Source organism: Stegostoma tigrinum, chromosome 34 (assembly GCF_030684315.1).
Source record: "Stegostoma tigrinum isolate sSteTig4 chromosome 34, sSteTig4.hap1, whole genome shotgun sequence".
In the NCBI taxonomy this organism is placed as follows: Eukaryota; Metazoa; Chordata; class Chondrichthyes; order Orectolobiformes; family Stegostomatidae; genus Stegostoma; species Stegostoma tigrinum.
The window spans coordinates 25,550,551-25,569,730 of record NC_081387.1 but is presented as its reverse complement, the minus strand read 5'-3'; the positions used below and the strand labels follow the sequence as shown (position 1 = coordinate 25,569,730).

At 43.6% G+C, this 19,180-nt stretch overlaps 1 protein-coding gene across 1 annotated transcript; it reads right to left on the bottom strand.

Moving 5' to 3' along the window:
* Nucleotides 1–2,646: 2,646 nt before the first annotated feature.
* On the bottom strand, nucleotides 2,647–15,765 carry LOC125446520 (nuclear factor 7, ovary-like). Its single transcript, XM_048520155.2, has 7 exons — nucleotides 15,246–15,765; nucleotides 13,923–14,015; nucleotides 13,586–13,819; nucleotides 11,157–11,179; nucleotides 10,948–11,054; nucleotides 6,705–7,241; nucleotides 2,647–6,609 (listed from the first exon to the last, which is right to left on the bottom strand). The coding sequence occupies exons 1-7, from the start codon at nucleotides 15,696–15,698 to the stop codon at nucleotides 6,596–6,598; spliced, it is 1,461 nt and encodes a 486-aa protein (XP_048376112.1). The 5' UTR covers nucleotides 15,699–15,765; the 3' UTR covers nucleotides 2,647–6,595.
* Between the last annotated feature and the right edge of the window lie 3,415 nt (nucleotides 15,766–19,180).

Here is a 19,180-nt window from a genome sequence, read left to right as displayed (position 1 = left end):
AGGTGTCTGTGTGAGTACAGGAACAAGCATTGGGAACTGTCTACTCAGACACCAATAGGGTTAGTGATTCTCAGTTCCCATGTGCCTGATGGTTACAGTTTTAACAACATTCAGAAAAGCTCAAAGTCATCAAGGACCAAGCTTGATTGGCACCCCATCCACCACCTTCAACATTCACTTCCTCAACTGTGATGCTCAGTAGCAGCAGTGTATGCCATCTCCAAGATAGACTACAGAAATTCACCAAAGATCCTCAGGCAGCACCTTCCAAACTCTCAACAACTTCTATCTAAAAGGGCAAGGGCAGCAGGTACATGAGAACACCACCGCCTTCAAGTTCCCCTCCAAGCCACTTACCATCTTGACTTGGAAATATATCACGATTTGTTCACTGTTGCTGGGTCAAAATCCTGGAATTCCCACCCTAATGATATTGTGGGTCTACTTACAGCACATGGACCGCAGAGGTTCAAGAAGGCAGCTCACCCCCACCTTTTCAAGGGGCAACTAGGCATGGGCATTAAATGTTGGTATAGCCAACAATGCCCACATCCCACAAGGAAATTAAAAGGCAGCTCATTGTGACCTTCTTGGGGCAACTAGGGATAGGCAATAAATGCAACACTGACACCCAGCCCCCACATTCACTCAAATGAATACAAATTAACATGCTGCCAAACCTGCTGAGTTTCTCCAGTATTTTCCAATGTTTTTACAAAATGGTCTTCTATTCTGTGGTATGGTGAAGGTTAAGGAGTGACTATGCTGAGGATTTCAATGGTGTAGATATAGAGAAATATGTTCTGCTAGTGATGGAGATATTTGTCAAATCTGATATGGGACGTGGTATCAATGGCATCTGTTGCCCATCTCGAATTACCCTTGAACTGAGTGGTTTGCTCGGCTGTTTCATAACCACATTGATGTGGGTCTGAAGTCACTTTGGGGCCAGACCAGTTCAGGATGGTAGCGTTCCCTCCCTTACGGACACCAGGTAGGTTTTTACAAATGAAGCCAGTTGGCAGAGAGTAGCCTTCAGTTTATTTTTATTTATTCAGTTTATTTTAATTTTGGGACATAACTAAAATTCAAGACATAATTCATTAAAATGAAATGCTATCAGCTGCCATGGTAGGATTTCAACTTGCGTCTGCAGAATGTTTGCCTGGGAATCTGGATTACCAGCCCAAGAGGGATTATTCCTTACTATCACTATCTACCCCTGAGTTTTGTATTAAAGCCAAGCCAGCACCACCACTGGCAAGTTCCCTTAAAGCCACTCACCATCCTGACTCAGAAACGTATCACCATTCCTTTAATGCCGCTGGGTCAAAATCCTGGAATTCTCTTCCTAATGACATTGTGGGTCAAATCACAGCAGGTGGACTGCAGCAGTTGAAGGAGGCAGCTCACCACCACCTTCTCAAGGGCAAGTATGGACAGTTGATAAATACTGGCCCAGTCAGCAGTGCCCACATATCATGAGCAAAGAAATAAAATGTCCTTTGGAAGTTGTACTCCAAATACTGTTATACATTGAGGCTCATTTATATTCAAATAAAATCATAATTGTTATCAATATTCAGTCAGCTTCATAATTTTGAACATACGATCCGAGGGAATGACAAATTTATTACAAACTAAAAATGTTGCGGCAGATTAAGAAAAGAACATTAATTTATATTTGTATAGTGCCATTAATCCAGTAAAATATATTTTGTAGGACTGTAAACACACAAAGGTTTACACAGAGCCAAGGACTTGACTGAAATCTTCTTCAATTTGACTGATTTTAAAGAAAATCTTAAGACAGTAGGGCAAAGCAGGCAGGTGAGATTCCAGAGACTAAATCTCCGGTGGTTGAAGACACTACAATGATGTGAAATGATTGGGAAGCATAAAGTAGGCCACAACTGAAGGAGCATAAAGACATTGAGATATTGGGTTCATGAAAGTATTACAAAGGGATTAGACATTGCACAACATAAACTTTTCTTGAAATCTCCTGTTCTACAGAAATGTACTGCTTGGATGGTTTCAAGATGGTGGAATGGAGTTGCAAAACCACGTATAGATTTGGTCATAAGCTTGCAAGCTTTAAGACTGAGATATTACCTGCAGAGTGGATAGTGGAGCAGCTAATGCTGGGACTGATGAGTGAATATGAGTTGGTGCAAATTAGGGTACAGGCAGCAGAGTTTTGGATCATCTCAAACTTTGGAGGGTGCAAGATGAGAGGCTAAGCTTGAGGGTATACGTATGGCATGTTCTGGAGGTTAGGCAAGCATTGAGGAGGGTCTCAGCAGGAACAGGGTGAGGTAGATCAGAGTATATCCATAGAGAGTAGGTTATTGTGTTAATGGAGAAAATCAATGTTGACATCACTGTATACAAACTATATTAAGTATCGCACTTTCTCTCTGCCCATTATCATGGAAGTAAATTTATTAATTTTGTTCATTGAAATTCTACAACTTCAGAACTCCCCCAGTGTCATAAATGTAGATCCATGTGAACCACTGTATTTTGCTTCTGCAAGTATGGCTTTCAAACATTTCAAGGGCCACATGAGCTCAGCATTATAATTAATGTCTTCTGGAGAAGATAATACAAGAAAACATGCAATGCTTCATATTTTTCAGGGAGTTCAGCAAAATGTTTATTTGTAGCTTTTATTAAGGAAAAGATAAACAGAGAAGGAAATGATTGAAAGTAAAATACAAAACAGACATGGTCCTCTGAGCAAACATTGGCATCTGGTCGGGGTTTAAGGAAATCTTGACATTGGTGTTACAGTTTCTGTTTGGGTCAATTTTGACGGAATAGGAAATGAGGAAAATAGGAACCAAGGCTTTTTTTAAATCATCAGATGGACTGTTTCTCACTATCACTCCAATTGGGAGAATTTGACAGTGCAGAAACAAGCCTTCCAGCTCATTATTCCTGTGCCAACACTTTAAAACCTCTCTTCTGTTCCAATCAATATTTCACTCTGAAAATCACTCATTCCACAAACTCTTGAAGGAATGACTGCTTTGAATATCCTTAGATGCTATTGACATTCCGATGTATCATCATTGGCAGAATCAGAGATGCTCAAATTGGACAAAAAGGCCAGAATATGAGAAGTTTGGAGTGGACTGGATGCTTTTCATTCAAATCAATGATTCTGGACAGAACAGATCCATACTCTCTAAGTTATAGCTCCTGCAAATCTAGGCATTTTGTATCCTTCTTCCTGGATGCTTCTCTTCATGGAATTTTGACATCTCCTCATCTCTGAAGCCTTAGTAGGTGAATTCCAGAGATTGACGATACAAGTGAAGTTGATGCTCCTGCCAATGTGATGTTGAGTGAGCACTGTCACTTGTTTGAGATCTCCTTTGTACTGGTACTCTAATGGTTCCTTATGCTACTGAATTTGGTAATGTTATGGGAGTCTGTAATGCAGTTTCCATGTGTTTTTCTACTGTACGTTGTCAAGTTAGAATCTAAGCTGGACAGCAGTACAGTTCTGACATTGACAACAACATTGGTTTCAGGCCTCATGTCAAACACAAAGCTTTGGAAGGTCACATATAGGAATATGTGGAATATATTGCAGAATATGTTGGAATATTAGCTGGAGTTATCACCAGCTACCCTGGACAATATTTAGTCTGCAGTCAAACCCTCTTAAAAAAATTCACTATTTTGTCATTGAATGTTGGCCTTTGTTGTGTTCAAATTGACTGCCATATTTCCTATATTACAGCAGGGACTGCACAGAAGTATGTCATTAGCTGTAAATGTCAGGATATTTAACATTTTAGTACAAATAAAGTGCTACCCAAATTATTTAACATATACCATGTTCTGTGGAAGGGTTTCTGGCTGGTTGATTTTATTTTTGGCTGTGGAAGATTCTACCTTTCTAGTGAGTCACATTCAGTCTATTGTGTTCAGCGCAGTAATATAGCCCCACGTACAGTCACACTCTGTCCATTGTGTTCAGAGCGGTAATACAGCCCTACCTAGTCACACTCTGTCTATTGTTTCAGCACAGTAATAGGGCTGTGTCCATTCTGTTCAGTACAGTAATATAGCCCAGTGTAGAGTCACACTCAGTCCATTGTGTTCAGCACAGAAATATCATCCTGTGTCCAGTGAGACTCTGTCCATTGTTTTCACCACAGTAACATAGCAAAGTACAGTCAGACTCTGTCTATCGTTTTCAGGATGTGGAGGTGTCTGTGTAGGACTGGGGTGGGCCAAGTCATAAATCACACAACACCAGGTTATAGTCCAACAGGTTTATTTGAAAACACAAACTTTCGGAGCCTCTGTCCTTCTTCAGGTGTCAGTGAGAGATTTAGTATCACCCACAGAATTTATAAGTAAAAGATCAAAGGTTCACACACCATTGATGAGGATGCACTAAACAAACCTAAGATGCTCTTAACTCTTTAATCAATTAGAAGGCTTTAAATGATTATAATTAATATGTAAATCTGTGAATTCCTTTCAAATCACAGTCCTGAGAGGACTAAAGGTTTAATCAACGTAAAGAAGAGGTGACATTTTAGGTCAGACAATATATATTCGGTGTGAGACCTTGTTTAGAATCTGTCTGCGTTTTAGTTTGGAGTCAGACTGGTTTTATTTCTAAAGCAGGAGTTTATAAAACACTTTATTGATTGACTGTCTATAAATTGTGTGTTTTATGAACAAAATAAAATGTATCTGTAAATACAAATTCACCACATAGATGTGTGTGTGTGTGTGTGTGTCCATGTCTAAGAGAGAGATTGGGGGTTAGGCAGTATGTATGTGTGTGAGTGTCTGTGTGTTGGGGGAGTGTAGAGAGAGACAGAGAGAGTGTGTGTATGAGAGAGGATCTGTTTGAGAGTGTATCATGTGGTGGGGTCACCTATAGCATGACATGAGCCCAAGATCCTGGTTGAGGCCATCCTTGTGGATACGGGACTTGGCTAACAGCCTCTGCTCAGTGACTCTTGTGTTACTGTGTATCTTGAAGTCTGCCTTAGAGGATGTTTATCCAAAGGTCTGAGACCAAATGCCCTTGATTGCTGACATATGCCCTCACTGGGAGGGAACTCTTGTCTGGCGATTATTGCACATTGTCCATTCATCTGTTTTGTGGCATCTGCACAATTTTGCCAATGTACCATGCCTCGGGCCATTCTGGCCAGCAATCTACGAGACAGACAACGTTGGCCAAGTCACATGAGTAACTGCCATGCATGTGGGTGGGTGGTGTTCCCATATGTGATAGCAGTGTCTATGTTGAAGATCTGACATGTCTTGCAGAGGTTACCAAAGCAGGGTTGTATAGTACTATGATCGATGTTGTCCTGAAGCCAGGTAGTTTGCTGGGTAGTGAACAATGGTCTGTTTAAGGTTTGGCAGTTGTTTGAAGGTGTGAAGTGGAGGTTTGGGGAGGATCTTGCTGAGGTGCTCATTGTCATTGATAATTTGTTAAAGGCTGTGAAGAACATGGCATAGTCTCTCCTCTCCCACGCAGCACTGGATGACGAAGGGTACCCTATCGGATGTATACCGTGTCTGTCTTCTGAGGGCGTCATTATGATTTCTTGCTGTGGCACGTTGGAACTGGCGATCGATGAGTTAAGATCATATCCTGTTCCTATCAGGGCATCTTTCAATACCTTCAGGTGTTGGTCTCGTTCCTCCTCATCCGAACAGATTCTCTGTGTGTGTAGGGCTTCTTTATAGGTGATGGCTGTTTTAATATGTTTCAGGTAGAAGCTAGAGAAGTACAGCATCATGAGGTTATCTGTAGGCTTGCGGTAGTGATGTGCTGAGGTGACTATCTTTGATGGAGATGCATGTGTCCAAGAATGAGACTGATTCTAAAGAGTAGTCCATGGTAAGTCTGATATTGCTATGAAGTTGTTTCAGTGATTCCTCACCATGAGTCCAAAGGAAAAAAAATGCCAATGTCAATGTATCTGGTGTATAGCGTTGGTCAGAGGTTCTGTACAGCAAAGTCTTGCTCAAACCTGTGCATGAAAATGTTGACATTTTGGCGAGCAAATCTGGTCCCAATGGCTGTTCCCTGTGTCTGGACGAAGAACTCGTTGTCAAAGGTAATCTTTCACTTGTAAATTCTGTGTCTGATACTACCTCTCTCTCTGAAACCTGAAGAAGGACTAAGGCTCCGAAAGCTTGTGCTTCAAATAAACCTGTTGGTCTATAACCTGGTGTTGTGTTATTTCTGACATTATTTTCAGCACAATAATCCAGCCCTGTGTGTAGTCAGACTCTGTCCATTGTGTTCAGCACAGCAATATTGCCCTGTGTCCAGTTGGTTCCTCAAGCTTTTAACTTCCAACTTCAAAGTTTGATTTTAACAAGTCCCCAGTGACAGGCAAAAAAGGGAAAGGACACCGAGCCAGAAATCAGCAAGGAAGGTAAACATGTTCTTCAAAGTGTTCTGGGATTCACATCTGGCTCAGCAAAGGGCATGGTAGCGGCTCTGATACCGGATTAGTAACTAAGAGGTTCCGGACCAATAACCCAGAGAGATCTGTTCAAATCTCACCACAGGCAGTTGGGAGAAACTTAAATTCAGTTAATGAAATAAATCTGAAATTAAGAAAGACAAAAAAGCCAGTATTAGAAACAGTGACCGTCTATTTACAGAAAGAAAAGAATTGCAAGGAAAGTTCACAGACAATGACCTTTCATGGAGCAGATTTTGAGTGGTTCTGTGTTCTCCCCATGACCACTCAAGCAAGGACTGAAGAAAGGGTAAAGTTTCTCTGTGAAGATATCGCTGAAGGTGTGGAGGTGCAACATGTTGTCAGCATTGTAAAATGACACTTGCCCCTCCTCGTAGTCCAGGTAGACCCCGATCTTCCGGGGCTTGATGCCCACGGTCAGGAGGGTACGTGGCAATGTGCCAGCTTTATACTCACTCCTTCTCAGCCACACGATCCAGTAACCAGCCTCTGGCATGGCCGTGATATCTCCTTTCCTGTTGATGGATTCCGTCACCACTCCGAGATCCCACTCAGCACTGTTTCCCACCTCAACCTCCCAGTAGTGTTTGCCAGATGTGAATCCCTCTGACGCCAGAACACACACACAGGGGTAAAACCTCTCGGGTGTCTCAGGGAGAGACTGCCCCTTGTCTCCATATCTTACGCTGGTCAGGTCATCAGACAGGATGAGCCAGGAATGTGCTGTGTTAGGATCCAAAGTCAAACAGGTTGGAACTGCAAGACAGAGAGGCATAAAGGGAAGAACATCTTAATTATTTATTCACAGAACAGCTATCACCTATCAATAGTCCTTAGTGACTGATAGCTTAAGAAACTTTCACACAGAGAGGGATAGGGGCCTGGGATGCACTGGAAATGTAGTAGAGATGTCAAAACATTATCAAAAATTTCTCAAAAATTCTTGAATGAGCTCTTGAAACATCACAAAATTCAAAGCTATAGGCCAAGAGTCAGAAAGTGGGTGCATATCTAGAGCAGTTTTCTGTTGATGTAGAGCCAAGAGGCCAAAAGGGCCTCTTTTGTACCATACGATAATTCTTTGAAAAAAAAAACTTTGGTCTAAATATCTCTCCAATCGTCAAGACTGGAAATTATCCCTAAAGGGAATGTATAGTGGCTTCACAGATTGGAAATTCTTTAAGGAGAGCAGAGATGTCTTTCAGTAGCTAGGATATCATGCTGCAGTCATACAGAGCCTTGGTGAGACCACACTTGGAATATAAAAACCAAAAGAACTGCGGATGCTGTAAATCAGGAGTTCTGAGGAAGGGTCACCGGACCCAAAACGTTAACTCTATTTTCTCTTCCACAGATGCTGCCTGACCTGCTGAGCTTTTCCAGCAACTTTGTTTTTGTTCACACTTGGAATATGACGTGCATTTTTGTCACCTTATTTGGGGAAGGATGTTCTGGCAATGCAGGAAATGAAGCAAAGGTTTATCAGGTTCCTGGGAGTGACATAGGAAGAGAGGTTAACTCATTTAGGATTATATTTATTGGAGTTCAGAAAAATGAAGGGAGATCTCATGGAAACATATAAAATGTTAACTGGGCCAGACAATGGTAGATCAGTGAATGATGGCAGATAAATTTAGTACCAGGGGTCACAATCTAAGGATTCAGACTTTATGACTGAGATGAGAAACGTCTTCACGAGAGTGGTGAGCTTATTGAATTCACTACCACAGAAAGCAGTCAAGGTCAAAACATTGTATGATTTCAAGAAGCAGTTGGGAATAGCATGCAATGATTAGAATAAGGTCAGCCAGGTGAACCTCTTAAAATATGATTTCCCTAATTAGGGCTGTTAACTTGGTCCAATCGGGAGCACTGGCTGACAGATATAAACAGGGGTGTCAGTCATCCTGGTCACTCTGACAGCTGATTCTAAGGGATCTGAATCAGTGTCAAAAATGCTCCATGTGCAAATAAAGGAGGATTTTGTGATGGGATACCGGCTGCTGTGGAGTCGTTTCAAGCACATGAGGATCAAACGATATGGGGCGGGGGGGGGAAGCAGGAACAGGCTGTTAAGTTGCATGATCAGCCACGAACATAGTAAGTGGCAGAGCAGGCTCAAAGGGCCAAATTGCCTCAACCTGATCCCATTTTCTATGTTTCCTAATTCTCAGAGATGTATCAAGGAATGTTATGGGAGACTGTTTCTATTAAAGATTTGGGAAGGTTTTCATTGGGTCAATGGGGAAACATTTCCACTGATTGGGAGTCGCTAATAAGAGTAAACTCTGATGTGAAGATTAAGAGGGACTGGGATAAGTTTTACAGCCAGGCTATAGGGACAGGGACCTGCCAGCCCATTTTATCCATTATGCCACTGTCTTTCATGGAAAGTACAAATGGGGAGGAAGGGGTAAAAAACTGGCTGCTGCCATATTCCAAGCCTATTTTATTCTGGATATTGTTAATAAAACTGTTTAGGATGCTACCAGTGAAACTATAAGAGCTCCAGAATTACACACACTCCATCATCTATTATGGTCACCACCTGATATTTCGCCTTGCTAAATTCAGCAGATTTAAATATCAGGCATGTGTCCGAAAATGACAACTGACATGATTTTACTCTTCCTTAAAGTCCAATTTCATCTGCCTTGGAAAATAACATTGAACATGACATAAAACAGACTCCCAATTCTCCACAAGTCCTCAACCTAACAGGGCATTAACTGATTTCTCCTCCAAGTGTTTTGGAGGAGTTTCTGCTTGTAAATTTTTCTCCACCCAGTACAACACAGAGGCCCAGCTCACACTCTGAGAACCCAGGCAATGTTAATATTACCTTGAGAACATAGCGAGAAAACATTGAGCAAATGTTATCAACTTGATTAATGCAAGGACAAACTGTTAGTGCATCTATGTAACTGGAAGGAGCAGCAAATCAATGTTTATCGTGAGACGGAATGAGCTAAAAAAGTGCTTCATGGACACTCATCTTGGTTACTGCTACATCTTAAGCACATTGCGTTCAGCGAGACTACAATGTTTATTTTTAATCATTTTTATCGGTTATTCAGTTTGGAGGACAGGCTGTTATTGAAGAACTGTAATTCTCAAACTCGGTGTATCTGCTACAATGAAGACAAAAAAAAACACGTTCTTTCTATTCAACAAATGAACTATTGTATAACCTTGAGGGTGAGCACAATGATATGAGAAAGAAACAGACCGTCAGTAGCATTCCATTGTCATCAAAACAAGATGGAGATTTATAACTTGCGGTCCAGTGGCATGTTACAGAATCAACTGATTCTTAGTTATTGAGACATAGGGTCATGCAGCAAGGAAACAGGCCCTTCAGTCCTACCAGTCCATGCCGACCATAATCCCAAACTAAACTAGTCCCACCTGCCTGCACTTGACCCATATTCCTCCAAACTTTTCATATTCATGTACTTATCCAAATGCCTTTTAAACATTGTAGCTGTACCTGCATCCACCACTTCCTCTGGAAGTACATTCCACATACAAACTATTCTTTCTATAAAACAACTGCCCCCAGGCCTTTCTAAAATCTTTCTCCTCTCACCTTAAAAATGTGCCCCCAAATTTTGAAATACTCTACCCTATGGAAAAGACACCTACTATTCACCTTACCTATACCCCTCATTATTTTATAAACTTCTATAAGGTCACCTCTCAACCTCCTAAGCTTCAGTGAAAATAGTCCCAAACTATCCAGCCTCTCCTTCTAACTCAAAGCCTCCATTCCCAGCAACATCCTGGTAAATGTCTTCTGAACCCTGTCCAGCTTAATAATATCCTTCCTATAACAGGGACACCAGAACTGGACCATAAGACCATAAGGCATAGGAGTGGAAGTAAGGCCATTTGGCCAATCAAGTGCACTCCGCCATTTTAATCATGGCTGATGGGCATTTCAACTCCACTTCCCTGCACTCTCCCCGTAGGCCTTGATTCCTTGTGAGATCAAGAATTTGTCGATCTCTGCCTTGAAGGCAACCAACGTCCCGACCTCCACTGCACTCCGTGGCAATGAATTCCACAAGCCCACCACAGTATTCTAGAAGAGGCCTCACCAAAGCCCAATACAACCTCAATGCAACATCCCAACTCCAGTATTCAAAGGACTGAGAAATGAAGGCAAGCATGCTAAATGCCTTCTCAACCACCCTATTTATGTGTGATGCAAACTTTTAAAAGTTGTGTACTTGAACCACTAGGTCTCTCTGTTCTACAACACTAGTTGCTGTGTCCAGCAGTTTCAACAAAGAGTGGAATTAGGATGACAGTCTAAAATAAATCTGATGAACATATATGAGGAAGTTGTCCAACACTGAAGAAGCAACAATGTCTGATCTTTGCATAACAACATGTGCATCATAATAACAGTTAATATTTTAAGTCTCTTTCCTTCTCAAGTTCAAGAAGATCCTCTTACCCGGGCAGATAACATTAATCATTTCTCTCCAAACTGTGTACTGTAATGGTCCTTTGAACAGTCCCAGATGCTGATTTTCACTGGTTAATATACGGTGACTGTCTTCACTAACAATAGAAATGTAATAATTGGCATTACAGAGTGACCTTAAACACTATTCGTCTTATTTTTGCTTGATAAAGAAAGGTTATGTGAGGAATTTCCCATACCTCTTTTGTCCCCAAGCTTCTTCCTAAATATAAAACAGAAGAGGTATCTCAGCTGGGCATTGTACAGTACTCATGAGAGTGTCAGGACAGAACCAAATAGAGACAGTAGGAAGTAGAATCCCACAACACAACATCAAAGCAGCTGAGATGCAATTACATCATTAAAAGAGATCTAAACGTGAACGATACAAATACTTCCCACGTATAATTTATATCAGATTCAGAAATTCTCTCTACCAACATGCTACAGATCCAATTGGATCTTTCAAGATGAGATGACAGAATTTTGTTGGAGAGAGTACCAGGCAGCATGGAGCTATGTTGAGTAGCCAGAGTTAAGATACCAATTAACACATTCTATTTGAGTGGCACAGCAGGTATCAGGATGAGTAGCTTTCTCCTGTTCCTATGGCACAAGGATAACCTCACTGAGGAAGTGACGTGGATCTCAGAACTTCCTTTGGCACAAGAATGCGTGACTTTTTCATTCATTAATCTGCTCCAACCATTTTTCTGGCCTCTTTATTTTATCCTGATTAACATCTTTCCAGGGTCAGTTAGTGCTAGCACATCCTGACAGTATGTGCGCATGGGTTCATTACTGGGTCTCTGAAATGGCACACAAATGCTTAGTTTTAGATCCAGCAATTCCACTCTCCCCTCTCCCTTCCACCTCTCCCCGCTCCCCCACCCCCAACCCCCACCCCAACCCAACCCCACGCCTCAACTCTATCTCAACACTGTCATTTTGTCATCAGATCAGTGCTGTGCATAGACAGAAGTTTGCAGTGGTCACGCAACTTTTTTTTATTGATTCATGGGATACGGGTCATGCTGGCTAGGTCAGCATTTATTGCCTGTCCCTATTTGCCCCGGGGACAGTTACCAGTCAACGACATTGCTGAGGGTCTGGAGTCACATGTAGACCGGGCAAGGTAAGGATGGCAGTTTCCTTCCCTAAATGACGTTACTGAACCAGATGGATTTTTCCAACAATTGACATTGGATTCATGGTCATCATTAGATTCTAAACTCTAGACATTTTTTAGTGTATTCAAATTCAACCATCTACTGTGGTGGGATCCAAAAGCAGGTCCCCAAAACATCACCTGGGTCTCTGGATTAACAGTCCCATGATAATACCATGAGGCCATCGCCTCCTGACCATGGGAGCAATCTTATACTTGCCCATCAATCAGACAACAGTGTGCAAGACTTGTTTCTCATTCTACTCAGAGAATTCTAAAGTTGTACAGGGTATGAAGCCAGTCTCCCACCCATTCTCCTGTATTACATTCAGCCTTTCAAGGCTACTGCACTGTTCAGTAAAATCACAGCTAATCTAACTGCAATCTTCACTCCATATTCCTGTCCATCCTCTATCAGCCTTTTCTCAGCTGGGAAATTAGCTCCAACCCACTATTCATAATCTCAGCGAGGCTCAGGTGGGAGGTAGCACAGGATTATATAAAGACCCTGAGGGTTCTTGGGGCACAGTGGAAGTGTCCATACCCCTTGTCAGGGAGACCAGCATTCAAGTCCCACTTGCTCCAGAGGAGTGACCCAAAATCCCTAAACAGATTGTTGAAATAATGAGTTTGGCACTGCAAGTTACAACTATAACAAACTGGGCACTGCAGAGAGATGTTTAGAGAGAATTGTATTGACTAGCAATTGAACCAGCGGACACAGTTTAAAAATAAGGGGTAGGCCACTTAGAACAGAGTTGAGGAAAAACTTTTTCACCCAGAGAGTGGTGGATATATGGAATGCTCTGCCCCAGAAGGCAGTGGAGGCCAACTCTCTGGATACTTTCAAGAAAGAGATAGATAGAGCTCTTAAAGATAGTGGAATCAAGGGTTATGGAGATAAGGCAGGAAGAGGATACTGATTGTGGATGATCAGCCATGATCATAATGAATGGTGGTGCTGGCTCGAAGGGCCGAATGGCCTACTCCAGCACCTATTGTCTATTGTCTATTGATGACTGATGTTTGAGAGCCAGATAGACTCAAAACCCATTGGGGAAATTATAAAACAGTTTGAGGAATTCTACTTTAACAGGTTCCTGTTTCACACCTTTTTTTGGCAACTTGTTGTGTTTTTATCATGAATTGTATTCACCACTGAATTGTGAAGGGGCAGAAAGAGGCCTTTCAGCCGGCTGTCTAAGCAAACATCCCCCTGCCTTCTCCTGTAAGCCTGCGCAATCTTCCTTTTCAGTCTAATTCCATTCTGAATGCCTCACCTGAAGCTGCTGTCTCCACCACTCTCAGGCAGTGCATTTAACAAACAAAGAACTTGTTTCTGTCTGCTACACAAGCAAAATCACAAATATTCATTCCATTGAGTATTTTTGAAGCTGTTATAATTTTTAAACCTTACAGATAAAAACAAATGTTTCCCCACTCCATATGATACCCTGGTACCTCCAAGAAGTTGATTGATGCTTGCTGGTCCATTTTTGTGTGTAATCGTGATAGTTTCCGCCGAACAGAATCTAAATGCCCTTTTATCTCTTGAAGGTTCTTTTCCATTGCTCCTGAAAGGTTGTCTTCATGGTCCTTCAGCTCTCGAATCAAACTGTCTTCTTTTCTGTTGAGGAACTGGTGCATTTTAGCAAATTCGGATGAGATAAGGTTCTGCAGACTGACTGATTTCTCCTGCGGGAACAGAGCAACACAACAAGGCAGTTGGAGTGCAGCTGCGGGACACTAGGTTATAGAGTGGGAGGTCAGACAGAGGGTGCAGCAACAAGTAACTTACTCCGATTTCTGAAATACTCTGCTTCTCTTTCAACTTTGCTTCAAGGACCATGATCTTCTGTCTCAGCTTGTCCAGGGATGTCTTCAGTCTTTCCTAGGGTGATAGAGACATAATGTCACAAAGTACAGAAACGACCTATCGAACATGTACCAACCTAGGCAAAATATTCCCATCTTCCAGGCCTGTAGTCTTCAATGTCATGTCATTAAAAAAGTACATCCAAATAGTTTTTAAAGATGGTTAGGTTTCTCACTGCCATGGCAGTGCATTCCAGACCAAATACCCCCCCACCCCAACCCCAACCCTCTGGCTGAAAGCATTTTCCTTCAAATCACCTATAAATCTCCCACCTTTCACCTTATAAAGCTATTTAACGTCCTGCTAAGAGGAGCAGATGCCTTCTATCCACCCTGTCCGTTGTCTCATAATCCTACACACTTCAAACAGATCCCGGCTCACCCTTCTCTCAAAAGAAGGTGAAAACAGTCTCGTTTGAAGAAATGTTTATTTGTGTGGGATGGGGTCAGAGGGGAGAAGCAAGCTGATATCATGGGCAGGGTGGTGGGGACGAAAGATTATTTTGGTGGGGAGTGGGTGTGGAGGAGTAGGGAGGAGCATGGAATTAAGGTTAAAATCAGATTAGCCATGATCTTACTGAACAGTGGATTAGGCTCAAAGCATCGAACTCTTGACCCAAGCTCAATGTAATGGCAATTCTCAGTGGTCAGAGTGATTTACACTTTCACAGGCACTATACAGACTGGCTCTGGGTAAAGATCAGGGGATAGGGGGAGACAGTGCTGGATTCTTCCCATCCTGTCCACCCTGGTCCACCAGGAATCTCACTTCCTTGCACCTCCCCAAGGCTGACACAGTGGTAGAACGATTTACAAAGTGACCATCACCAAGGGACGTTATGATGCACCTTTGGAGCAGGTGGGATGTAAACTCGGCCTCCTGGCCTAAAATTGTGGACACTACCACGGTGCCACACGATATAGTAAAACATAAACAACCCGCTGGGAACGGTGTGGTGATAACAGCTTCCTTGGGCATCAAGTCCAGGAGCCGGACTCGAACCAGGAGCTCCTGGCACAGGGGCAGGGGACACTACCCTCTGCACTTCAATTCAAGGTAATGGCGGAGTTGGTGGTGGGGGGTGGGGGCGATCCGAATACACCAATTAGAGTAAGGTAAATGTGGGCGAGATTGAATGGCCCTCTCCCTCAGAAAGACATCAATTCGGCGAGAAATCCGACTGCGCCCGGAGTTAAAATCGCGCTCACTGTGTTTAGAAGCCGCTTTTATTTAACTTTCCTTTACCTTGTATTTGACGACAGCTTCATGGATGAGCATGAAGTCGTGGTACTTGTGACTGTGACCCCCTCTGCCATCCAGGCACATCACACAGATCAGCTGTCGGTCAGTCTCACAGAACAGTTTGAGTTCCTCTCGGTGCTCGCTGCAATACAGCCCGAGCCCACCCTCTCCTGCCGGACTCTCCGCCCACGGAGCGAGCTCCAGGGACGGCTTCAGGTTCCTCAGCTTGTCGGCCAGGTTGGCCAGGGCCCTGTTCAGTTTGACGCTGCTGCCCCGGGACAGGGTTAGACACTCAGGGCAGCAACCGCCCCCTTCTCCTTTCTGCCACTCGCTCTGGATGCAGCCCCGGCAGAAGTTGTGTCCGCACTCCAGGATGACCGGCTGCTGGAACAGCTCCTGGCACAGGCCACACCGCAGGTACTTGCTCAGGCCCTCCGCCTGCTCTTTTGATGCCATCTCCCGGCCTCAGGGGTTCCCTGCCCGCAAACAGCTCTCTCTGAGTGAGCACCCCCAGCTCCGCTCCTCTTCGCCACCTCTTCTCCCGCCCTCTCCCTCTATTCCCCTCTCCCCCACCTCTCCCCGTCAGGCTTTACCCCCTCTTCCTTTTTAGGCTTTATCCCCACTATCTCTCCTCCTCTCTATTCCCTTCCTTCCCCTCTCCCCTATACCCCACCTCTCCTCTTCCCTACCACCACTGCCCCCTCCCAGCCTTTACCCCCTCTCCCCTTCTCGACACCACTCTCCCTCTTTCCCACCTCTCCTCTTCTCGGGTTTGCTTTCTCTCCCTCTTTCCCACCTCTCCGCCTCTCGGCTGTATCTCCTCTCTTCTTTTTGCAGAATTTGCTGTGTAAGATCAACACAAACTGTCTGAAACAACACAAATCAACTGGGGAGAAAGTTGCCAATTCTGGCTGAACATATTTCTTCCGGTCTCTCATTGTCCCTCCCTCCAAACTCCTCCCACTGGAATTACAGTTCCAATAACTCTCAAGAAGCGTGACACCATGCAGGACAAAGCAGCCTGCTTGTTTGGCATATATCCACAAGTATCCACTCCCTGCATCACCAATGCTCAGCCACAGTGTGGACCATCTACAAAATACATTGCAGAAATTCACGAAGGGTCTTTAAACAGCACTTTCCAAACCCATGCCCAATAGTAAGGCAGTGGTATATCATCGCACAGCGATTCCAAACTCCAGTGTTTGGGTTAGGGTTAAATGTTTAATGCAAATAGTGAAAAATAGAATTTAACAATGGCTGTTGATTGTTGCAAAAACCCATCTGGTTCACAAATAAGAGATAACACAGTGTGGAGTTGGAGGAATAAGGCAGGCCAGGCAGCATCAGAGGAGCAGGAAAGCTCCCTTTTCAGATCGGGAGATAATAGCAACTACAGGCACTGGAGAATCTGAGATAACAAGGTGGGGAGCTGGATGAACACCGCAAGCCAAGCAGCATCAGAAGAGAAGGAAAGCTAATGTTTCGGGCTTAGACCCTTCTTCAAAAGAAGGGTCTAGGCCCAAAACATCAGCTTTCCTTCTCCTCTGACGCTGCTTGGCCTGCTGTTCTTCATCCAACTCTCTGCCTTGTTAGTCCTTTTTTCAGGGCGAGAACCTTCTTCAGAAATTGGGGAGGCCAAAGGATGTCCTGAAATAAATAGAGAGAGAGGACAGGTTGGGCTGGGAAGGTAGGTGGGATGGTGATAGGTGAGTGTAGGTAGGCAGTGGTGGGGATTTGTCAGGTGGGAGGAGCGGATAGGTGGAAGAGAAAATGGACAGGTTGTGTCAGGTCAAGGAGGTTGGGATGAGTGGGAGGGTGGTCATGGGATGAAGTCAGGGGTGGAACACCTTACAATTGCATGATAAGCAACAACACCTTCCAGTCACGCAACTCCCCCTCCGACTCCCTGGATGACATGTCCATCCTGGGCCTCCTCCAGTTTTACAACAACGCCACCGGGAAACTGGAGGAGCAGCACCTCATATTCCACCTTGGGAGCCTACAGCCCAATGGTCTCAATGTGGACTTTACTAGTTCCAAAATCCACCCCCCACCCCAGCACTGACCACAACCATTGTCTCATCTCATGACCAACCTCCCTCTCATCCCCGCCTCCTTGACCTAACACAACCTCTCCATCTTCTCTTCCACCTATCTGCTCCTACCACCTCACGGACCAATCCCCACCATTATCCGACTGCACTCACCAATCACTATCCCACCCACCTTCCCCAGACCCACCCCTCCTCTCTATTTATTTCAGAGCTCCCATCTCCCTCCTCCATTTCTGAAGAAGGCTCCCAAATGACATCACCAACACAGTAAATGACATCACTAACCCAAGGAAACCTAAACAGATAAATAGAAAGCGGGACATAACACCAGCGCTTCATCGGAGGCTCACTGATGATGTTGCCGAGAATGGTGATGAAACGTCTGAAAACTAATCTTCCAGCTCAACGAGCAAACTCACATCCAGAACCTCAACCTGAGCTACAAATCTTCTCAAAACTCGCAAGGCTACCAACCCAAAACATCAGCTTTCCTGTTCTTCTGATGCTGCTTAGCATGCTGTATTCCTCCAGCTCCACAATGTGTTTTCTCTGACTCCAGCATCAGCAGTTCGTGCTATTTCTGGTTCTCTAATATGCTTTAGGGAAGGAAATATGCCATTCTTACCTAGTCCACATATGACTCCAGACCCACACCGATCACGTTGGCTCTTAATTGTGCTCTGAGCAATTCAAGCTGGGGAATAAACGCTAGCCTAGCCAGTCAGTATATTTAAGACAGCAAAAGGTTTGTGTAGGGAATCAAAGGTTATAGGGAGAAGGCAGGAGAATGGGGTTGAGAAACTTATCAGCCATGATTGAATGGCAGAGTAGACCCGATATGTCGAATGGTCTAATTTCTGCTCCTCTGCCTTATGGTCTTATGGACACCCACATTCCACAAAAATGAACAAAAATGACTTGTGAGCTCCAGAGTTTGGGGGCCTTGTAACACAATGCTGACTGTTCCTGAACCAGAGCTCCAGGTTGAAAACCATTGCCTGGACCAGATCTTTGAAGAAGGTGTGTTTGTAATGTGGCCAGCATATTAATTTTCAGAGAAAGATACAATGACCACAAATAAATGGAAAGGTGTTCCTCATGTGAAATCTGTTTTCTATCTCACCCATTAAAACTTTTACCCTGCCACCTTAAATATTGGACTAAATAAAGGAATCAATGACTGATTCCTCAATGGTCTGGTTGGACAATATATCCTGCAGGGGTATATTGAAAGTGAGTTTATAGGATTCTTTTACATCAAAACTATTTAAATCAATGCTTTGTGTAAATTACACCTCAATTTATCCATCAGCAGTATTGGGATTTTCTCAGCCTGAAACATTAGCTTTCATGCTCCTCTGATACTGCTTGGCCTGCTGTGTCATCCAGCTCGAAACCTTGTTATCTCATGACATTAGGAATGTGGGTGTCTATAAGACCATAAGACAGAGGAGCAGAAACTTGACAATTCGACATATCGGGTCTACTCTGCCATTCAATCATGGCTGATAAGTTTCTCAACCCCATTCTCCTGCCTTCTCCCTATAACCTTTGTAGCTTTTAATTGTTATTTTGTTTATTGGATACTGCTGTGGAGTTTGAATACCTTCTGTAAGAATCCAGGGTGTAGATTCTGACTTACCACAGAGGTTTTGAACAATTGGTAGTAAATGGAAAGCTGGTTTAATGTCTGATCCTGGTTTACACTTCATTGACTTGAATAGAATGGAACAACGATTTGGAAGAGATATAAGATGCCCCTGTCCCCTGCAGAACACCACAATGAAACTGCAAAATCTACTATCTCTCCTGTCACAACTCCCCAACATCTACACCACACCTATCACCAGCCTGAGCAAGATCTGATGGGTGAATTCGGCA

Excerpts from the sequence above, each read along its gene's own strand:
- LOC125446520 (XM_048520155.2), bottom strand. The coding sequence starts at position 15,698 with ATGGCATCAAAAGAGCAGGCGGAGGGCCTGAGCAAGTACCTGCGGTGT. Across the intron at positions 11,055-11,156 it reads GAAGCTTGGGGACAAAAGAG|TGAAGACAGTCACCGTATAT; the intron begins GTATGGGAAATT and ends TTCTATTGTTAG. Across the intron at positions 7,242-10,947 it reads GATTAATGTTATCTGCCCGG|TTCCAACCTGTTTGACTTTG; the intron begins GTAAGAGGATCT and ends TCTGTCTTGCAG.